The sequence below is a fragment of the Protopterus annectens genome, chromosome 7.part0, assembly GCF_019279795.1.
Source record: "Protopterus annectens isolate FY-2018-M chromosome 7.part0, PAN1.0, whole genome shotgun sequence".
NCBI lineage: Eukaryota > Metazoa > Chordata > Ceratodontiformes > Protopteridae > Protopterus > Protopterus annectens.
Genome location: NC_056739.1, coordinates 58,913,648 through 58,922,482, shown reverse-complemented (window position 1 = coordinate 58,922,482; position 8,835 = coordinate 58,913,648). Strand labels below are relative to the sequence as shown.

Sequence of the window (8,835 nt, the reverse complement as noted above, 5' to 3'; positions counted from 1 at the left end):
ACCTTAACAAGACAAAGTTGAAGCACTTAAAGTTGTGGGCAGTGTGATTAACATTGACAACTACAAAAAGTATTTTGTCTAGAAATTATCAAACTTGAGTGAAATGCCCTCGGAGGAATGACTCTTTTTACCTGAGTTCTTTCCACTGTCAATTAATGCATTATTGTTATATATGACAAATTGTCATTCTTACGTAGCACTTACCTTGAGTTTCTAGATTTTCACACAGCTCTGATTTTGCTTCACCATTTGGTCGGAAACCACCTTTTTGTGTGAATTTGTTAGACATGGTAGCTGCGGTCACTACAGCCTTGAGACTACGCTTGCGCTTCGGAACATTCAGCTCAGGGTGGAAGAGAATAACGTACACCTTGGGCATGTAGAGCATACCTAGTGAAACGGAAGCACTTAGACTCACGGAAATAGTCAGTGTTGTTGTCTGGATGTACATCTGAAAAAGAACAGAGAGAAAGAGAAACAATAGTTACTACATTCATTATGGTTAACAACAAAATTGAAAACAATGCCCTTTGTATTACCAATATGACTTTCTGATAGGGAATGATTTGTAGACATGGAATAATTGATAAAGTCTAAACTGATAACATTATAAGTAAACCTTGCTTGTTATTAATTTAAAAGAATATGGATAAAAACATCTTTTCACATTTAAAACAGGAGCTCTTCATATTTAACCTAGTGTTCTATTAGCTTACATGCATGATATCTGCCTTATGGCATGTGTTTGGATTGTGGTCAAAGCATTGGAGGCTTAACTAATGGATAGGATTGAGCAACAGTGAGTCAGCTATGTTTCTTGAAGATATTAGATGCTGAGGTGGGCACACCCTCCAAAAAAAAAAAATAAAGACACCAGGAAGGTGACCCCTATAAGCTCCTTTAGGAGTCAGGTACATGCACAAGCACATGAGTATCACTTCACCAGCACCATTACATTCCTGCATCCAGGGGCCAAAAATAAGGTCAAATTACAAAATTACCACTGTTGGCAGACTGATGTGGTCACCAGATTCCATCCCTTATCCCTTTAACACACACACACACACACACACACACACACACACACACACACACACACACACACACACACACACACACACCGCAATCCTATCCTGACTGGCAGCAGTAGGTGAGACATAAGGCAATAGACAAACCTGGCATTGAGTGCAGTGGTGCAATTATAATCTAGGGAAATGGAAGGAGGGGGTTAATGCTGATTATCTCAAAACAAAAGAACACCCCTTCTTCCGCAAAACCGCTCTGAATTTAGGAACATGTTGTTTATTTTAGTCTAGACCAAAGTAAATCCATATAGCGTTTGCCTGGACTAAATTCAACAAGTGTTTCTATATTCAGAGCGGTATTATTGAAGAAGATGAAGATGACAATGAAGAATGGGTGTTGTTCTTTTGTTTGGTGAACTTTTGGCTGGAACCTGCACTCTTCTGCTGGTTTGGAGAACCGGGTGTGGCTTGTTTTTGGATATATGCTCATTGTCCCAGAGATCAGCAGGGAGGTAGAATGGAAAAAAATAACAGTCTCTCTCTCCATAAAGGAATAAGAGCTTTAAAGTTTCCAAACCTAATGTTAAGTCTTTTTCAGAAGCAGATTAAAAGTTGAAAACTTGCAAGTTCCTAAAATGTCCTACAAGTATGACATTATTAATTTCATATTATACTAAATATATTCTGTCTGGGGCCACATGGACTAAATCATGTTTTACTGAAGCTAAGATGCTAACTCTCTGACAAGTTAAGCAATACTTTTAATTAAATATATCCTTATTTGAAGTGCAGCGTTTTGTGAAGAGGTACATATATTTTGGAGGTTGCAGGAGGTGAAGTATCTCCCACTTGGCATGTGGAAGGGACTCTACCACTCAAGACAAATGTTTCAATAAATACAAAGTTCAGTGACCTTTTAAACTTCCATTGTGTCATTGTACGTGTGTGTGTGAGTGTGTGTGTGTGTGTGTGTGTGTGTGTGTGTGTGTGTGTGTGTGTGTGTGTGTGTGTGTGTGTGTGTGTGTGTGTGTAGTTGGGTGCTCTGAATATAAGCAAATGAAAGGAATTCTACCATAAAACACATAATGCTGACCACAACAAGAGGAGTTTCTTATGGCACTTACAGCACTTATTAAGCTTGAAGCATTGCAAATCAGAGGCAAAGGTTGGCCTCATTTAGCAGAAATTCGCTTTATGTGACAGCATTTTTTTTTGTTTCATGTTATTATTAATACTGGCATGAGTGTCAATGTTGGTTGAAGTTATAGATTTTTGTGTCATCTGCAAATAAATGACTTCTCTTTTGACATATTCTGCTGTACCACATAGAATATGTTAGAAAACACTAGACAGTACTGAACTCCCTTCACTAATACTGCTTTCTTCATAGTGAATTATGTTAAATATAACTGCCCCCATTGTACTGTCCATCTAAAGTTTTACCTATGCAGCTCAATCGGGCCCAGTCCTAGGCTATTTAATTTATTGTCAAACATGCTTTATGGCACTGACAGTCCTAGAAACTAAAGACATCAGTTTATCTGCAGTGCACTAGAGCTGCGATATAGGCTACAAAGGAGTTGTTTGTCTTTTTGGCTTTTCCCAGTTAGGGGTCGCCACAGCGGAACTCCGGTCTGCTAATGATTGGCAGTAGATTTTTATGGTGCCAAGCTGCCAGCCCAACGCACAGCCTTCAGCGAAGGCACGCCCATTCACGCATGTCTTTTGGAGGCCACTCAACTGCAGGGAGGACATGCAGACTCCACACAGAAGGCACTCCAGCCGAGAATCGAACAGGAGAACCTCTTGCTGTGAGGCATCAGTAATGACGCTTTCGAGCTAAACTGGTCTGTGGGGCAGACTGTGCTTGCAATAAAGGCTTTACATTGCCGTGCTGTCTCCTGTTATACGTTTTTGGGGCATATGTGGATTCATTTTTACGTGCACCAGTTTGCTGGATACGTGCACCAAGTGTTTTGGTTTTGTATATATATATATATATATATATATATATATATATATATATATATATACATATATACATACATATATATATATATATATATATATATATATATATATATATATATGTGTGTGTGTGTGTGTGTGTGTGTGTGTGTGTGTGTGTGTGTGCCTGTATAATACTAAGAAAACAGCAAAATCAAGAACACAAACTCTGATATACGAACACATACATGTCCTAACAAATATATAAATAAAACTCTCTAGCAAGTACTTCTGCATACTAAAAAAGGATACAAGGTCAAATAAATCTATCCACAGAGTACAGACTGTAGAAGGGTAACATGTCAGGGATCCACTAGATTGAGTCTCTAAACACAGAGACTGAATGGCTGAAAGATCAGACTTACATAAACTAAGCCAGAGATGTAATTTCTCAGAGTATTCCCTTTTCTCTGAGCTATATCAATCTTGTAGTTGGTATATATAAGTTTGGGGAGTGTGGGGGGCTTGTCCCCCACAAAAAGATGTTTTAAGAAGAAAAGTGATTTTCAAAATTCACTCTTCTCCTGCATTTTTGATCTTTTTTTTTCAGCTTGTATGTACGCACTCAGCATATTGAGTACCAACATCTCCACGGGGAGCCCTGTAAAGGAGACAGTGCTGACCCTTTCAATTAAAAATATACTCTGCAAAAGAAAAAAAAATAAAAAAAAAAAAATAAAACATGTAATGATAAACAGTTTGGACTGAGTATAAAATGTATGGTAAAAAAACAGTGTAGACACAAACAATTAAGTGAACAGGGAGCCAAGCCCCTGTATACTTAAATGACATTTACCCCATATCCCTTTTACTGAAATATACTCACACCATAATCACTTTACTGTTTGGAAAGGGCAAATACCCTTACTTTTGAGAAGTTAGTGACATTCTTTGTATCTCTTAGTTTTTTCTCGTGATCTCTGCTATCAACCCCCCCCACCCCCGGCTCAATACTGATACTATGTAGAGACTGACGATTACTCTTTAGGTGTTTTGGAAGGTCCTACCAAAAGTACTTGCTGGTAATGCTTCCTCATCTACCAACATGCTAGAATTCAAAGGTCCACAAAATTCAGTTCTAGAACTCCTTTATCCACTTTTGTTTAATGAGATGGCTGTAGATTTTTACTTATCTTAATGTAGCATTCTTTGCAGATGACATGGTTATATTGGCATTTGAAAAATAAAATGCCCAGATTATACAAGTAGATCTTTGCATATGGCCTGTTTATCTTTGCATCCAAAAATGCCCAGATTATACAATTAGATATAAAGTCTGTTTTGCATATGACCTGTTCATCTTGGCATCCAAAAATGGCCAGATTGTACAAGTACATATAAAGTCAATTTTTTTATTTTTTATTTGTAGAGCTGTTGTTAAGTGAGACTTCTTAATAAATACCTCCAAAACTCAGTGCATGGACTTAGATGTAATCAAACCTGTGTTAAGTTTTCTTATCTAAACTTTTAAGACATTCAGGATATCAATCTGCCAGGTCAAGCAATGCAGGTATGAGAGCATCTGGCTGTATCCGATGGCATCTTTTCCCTTATACAATAACTCGGTGATGAAAAAGGTTTTCATCCAGCTTAGGATAACTTTCTGTATCAATAGTCTTATCAGAGGAAGGTAAGTCCTAAGTTGTTATAATGACTCATGACTAAAGGTAAATCATGGTCTACGCTCCTGCGCTGCACTGATGTGTCCTACTCGTGGTAACTAGGACTGAGTGCATAATTAAATATCATATGTCATTGTGCATTCAAAAGACAGAATGCTAACACAAAATGTAATTATTATATTGTTCACTCATCATAAAGTACATCTCGTTTTACCTAATTATTTATTTATACTTACAGTAGCTTTTAAATGCTCACATAACATTTTTTTGTGTGTCTCATGTTTAGGAACTATTATTGTATTTTCCTTTTAGAAAGCAAAACATGTCTTTTTGTAATGGATAAACTGAAGAGCTGTTCTCCCTAGGACTCCAATAAAAAGTGTCCTCTGGCTCAGGAAGTTGATCCAGGTTAACACAGGGAAATAAATAAACACTTTTATTTTTTTTTCCAGTAAGGCTATGAATAACCTTGACAAAGAGGTTTTCACATATTTTTGTACAGATGTTTCTCTGTTTTGTCAGTATATCTTTGGTTGTGTCCTATATACATCTAATGTGGGAGTTTTTTTATTGCTGTTGGTTATCTAGATAACTGAAATTGCCTGCAGAATACGGTTAATAAAACCTCTTCTTTTATTACAATGATGGGTATCTGGAAATATCAGTGTGTTATGCACCCAGCACTAACTAGCTCCCTTTTACTCTAAGTACCAACTCCTTGTTGATAATTACTGTCCCTCCCTCTGTTAAATACCTTTCTCCATCTTTATTCAAGTTTTTCAAGTTATTCAAGTTTTCCTTGACAGGCCTTTTTGAGGTGAAAGATTTTCGTAAGTTGGTCCGTCACTATAACCCCCCCCCCCTACACACACACACCAAACACACACTCATTTAGGAGTCACACTGAGTGTGCTTGTTTTAGGGACAAATTCACTGAGCATGCTACATTAACGCTAGCTTATAAATGTTACTCAGGCAAGGACAGTAATTTAATGGTCTCTGTATTGTAACAATTTGCTTGCAGCTGAAAATGCTATGATGCCTGAATATTATGTTTAACGCTAGGAGTTTTCTAGATATATTATAGGGTTGTTTATATTTCACTTGTAATTTACCTTGTGTTGGGAATACTTGGTAATTAAGCTAATAATAATCTGAAGACGTTCAGAAGCAAAATGAAAAGGATCTCAGACTTCATGCAGAGTTCATCTCCTGGATACTGACTGACAGCTGTACTCTTTACTTGTGCATTTTAAACCAGTGCATTGCAATTTCATATAAAGAGTTACCTGTGTTTTTATAAGAAACTATATGTAAATGGAAGAAACTCAGATAAGGTGCCGACTTATAACCTATGTGGGATTTAAACACACTATAAGAATGTTAGCTCCTTTCATTAAGAGCCATCCCTTGCCAGGTGCCTAGTACTCAAGGCAGGCATTTACAAAAGACAAGTTATATAACATTACATGTTTAAAACATAGTGACTGAACCAAAAGGGATGAGATAAGCATTGTCTAGGTAGGCTCATCTATTTGTCACCTGAGCCAGCAGAGCAGGGAGGCGAACACATTGCAAGCTGTCACTGCTCCATCATGGCTGCTTTGTTGCGGTAACAGTAAAAGTACCTTCTGTTTTTACATTTCCTGAAACAATTAGTATTGATCAAATTTGTTAGCAACACTGTGAGCACTTTTCAAATCGATCGGAGCCGTGTTTTTACAATAATGATATTGATCTCACCTGCTTTAGAAGATACAAGCAGTCATTGCTTTAAAACTTTTCCAAGTGGTATGACGTTCTTAAAATTTAAATTACTTTTTTTCTTTTCCAGTAATCACTATTGGTGAGAAGGTATGACATCCAGTTTGGACTTGGGTTGCTGTTTATGGGCTGGATCACACTGCCATACGGAAATACAGTTCTTAAGAGTTAAAGTATATACTTCAAATGGAATAAAGTTTGTCTGATGCAAATTCACAACACCAATAATTTAAAGAAAGAGATCATTTACATCTATATTACATTATTCTGATTAAAATACTATAATTATGTTATAAAAACAAGGATGACAGGAAGGCTAGTAGCACTAAACCCACTCAAACAATAATCATAACCAGAGCAACAAATTGATTCAGAGGAGTGCAAATAGTGCAGTCTGTATAAAACAACATCCATGCTCTGTCATCCTACTGCAGTCTAGTTAGCTTTCCTGGAGAATTTTCTTTATTTTACCAACTCTATAATGCTCTGTTTTGGCAGACTACAAAGTTACAGAGTAATCAAATAAACTATCTTATAAAATGTTGCTATGAGCAAAATGTGTCATTAATATAATTTACTAACTTAATATGCAGACTTCCCCAGTGGTGCAGCGGTAGCATTGTTGCCTCACAGCAAGAGGTTCTCCCATTCAATTCCCGGCTGGAGTGCGGGGAGTGCCTTCTATGTGGAGTCTGCATGTCCTCCCTGTGGTTGGGTAGGCGTTTGAAAGATATGCGTAAATGGGCGTGCCTTCATTGAAGGTTGAACATCGAGCTGGCACCTCAACATTCGTGAAAATCAACTGCCAATCATTAGTGGACCGGAGTTCCGCTGTGGCGATCCCTAACCGGGAAAAGCCAAAAGACAACAACAACTAACTTAATTTGCAGCAACAACCTTTTTGCATGTAATATTGTGCCTGTTCATTGAAGCTTATCAGGTCTCATTCTGTTTCCAAAGTATGGATGTATCCTTCACAAACACTGATGGGATTAGTATGAGGAGGTTATAACCCAGTTATAAAGATATTGCCTTAATCTCAGTGTTCCCATAGCCATATGTGAAGAAACGAATAAAAAAGCAGCAGTGATACTAAAAGGAAACTGCACTAATGGCTGCAGTGCATGATACGCTAGTAAGAAAAAAGGAGGCGTGCTGACAGCATTTATGGAGCGAAGCATGATTAGCTGATGAAGATGCTGAATGGGGTAATGAGAGATACAGCATCATTTAAAAATATTGTGAAAGCACCACAGAAAGAACTGCTGGAAATTAAACGTGATGGGAACGGGTGCCTGGAGGAGTAGGACAAATGAATGATGTGCAAAAATAAATAATTTAGTGGGATGTAGAAAGCAGGGACCGATGTATTTATATAGAAGTGTGAGTCTTCTAAAGGAGATTCCTGATTCATCAGTAAAACATGCCTTCAGAGAAGTGCAGCTTAGGATACAAAATGTCAAGTCACCCAGATTCATGGCGTAGGGACAGAGGGAGGGAGTATAAACATTGCAAAAGCCAGGGCAGTGTTTTACTTTTACTCCTCTGGGATGAAAGGGCTGTTACAGAAGGAAAGCAGGCAAAAGAAAGTGCTTCAAATCTAAATGTGTAGCACTCTTGTCTTACCTAATTATTCAGATGAGTTGTTTAGAAGGTAACTAACAATGACCCATCTTAATTTCACAGAAGAGTTAGAGACAACAAATTAAGGAAAGTCAACAGTGCACATTGTCACCTTCAACAATAATACAAAAAAGTATTTATACAACAGCAAACTCCCTTATTCTACCACGCCTCTGTATCTCTTGGAGATGGACCAGTCTTGGGGACAAGTAGAAACTTTATCACTTGTATAATTATGCTATCTTGCTGTTAACAGTGACTGTTCTTTGAAGTAAATGTAAAATGATTAAATTGAATCAACTGATCCTGGGTGGATGGACAAGACGCTCATACAATGAAAGTCAAGACCATTAAATCTGCAATTTCTTTGTGATGTAAGTAAGGTGGGGGATGGGTGCTGGATATGAAAATTGTTTGAGGAAATAAAGATAAAGGTAGACCATGGTAAATTTGGGAAATTAGGTGACTGTCTGATAATTTATGATCCCTTGCATTGAGGTATTAATCACTGTTTGTTATTCTTTGTCACTTGTTATTCACATTTTCATAACCGAGTTGCTACACGTTATTGAGGGATATTGTGTGAATGTCATACTGACTATGTATTTGCATACCATATCAGAGATATTGCTAATTATTTTCTAGTAATTATGAAGATGCTCAGTTTTAGATTTGTGTGTATTATAATACATTTCAACCCTGATTTAGAATGTGAAACTGTTAGTACCAGTGTAAAGACTTTCTAGTGATAATAGTGCTGTCTGTGCCCTTTTAATAGCATCCAGTTGTCACAA

The 8,835-nt window shown here is 37.3% G+C and overlaps 1 protein-coding gene across 2 annotated transcripts in view; it reads right to left on the bottom strand.

Annotated features, from left to right (window-relative positions):
* GRM4 (glutamate metabotropic receptor 4) overlaps positions 1–8,835 on the bottom strand; it is a 3,082,936-nt gene that overhangs the window by 57,373 nt on the left and 3,016,728 nt on the right. For both annotated transcript variants that reach the window (XM_044076481.1, XM_044076482.1), the window contains exon 10: positions 205–451. In XM_044076481.1, coding sequence (XP_043932416.1) covers positions 205–451 — 247 coding nt within the window. The remainder of the gene's footprint in view (positions 1–204; positions 452–8,835) is intronic.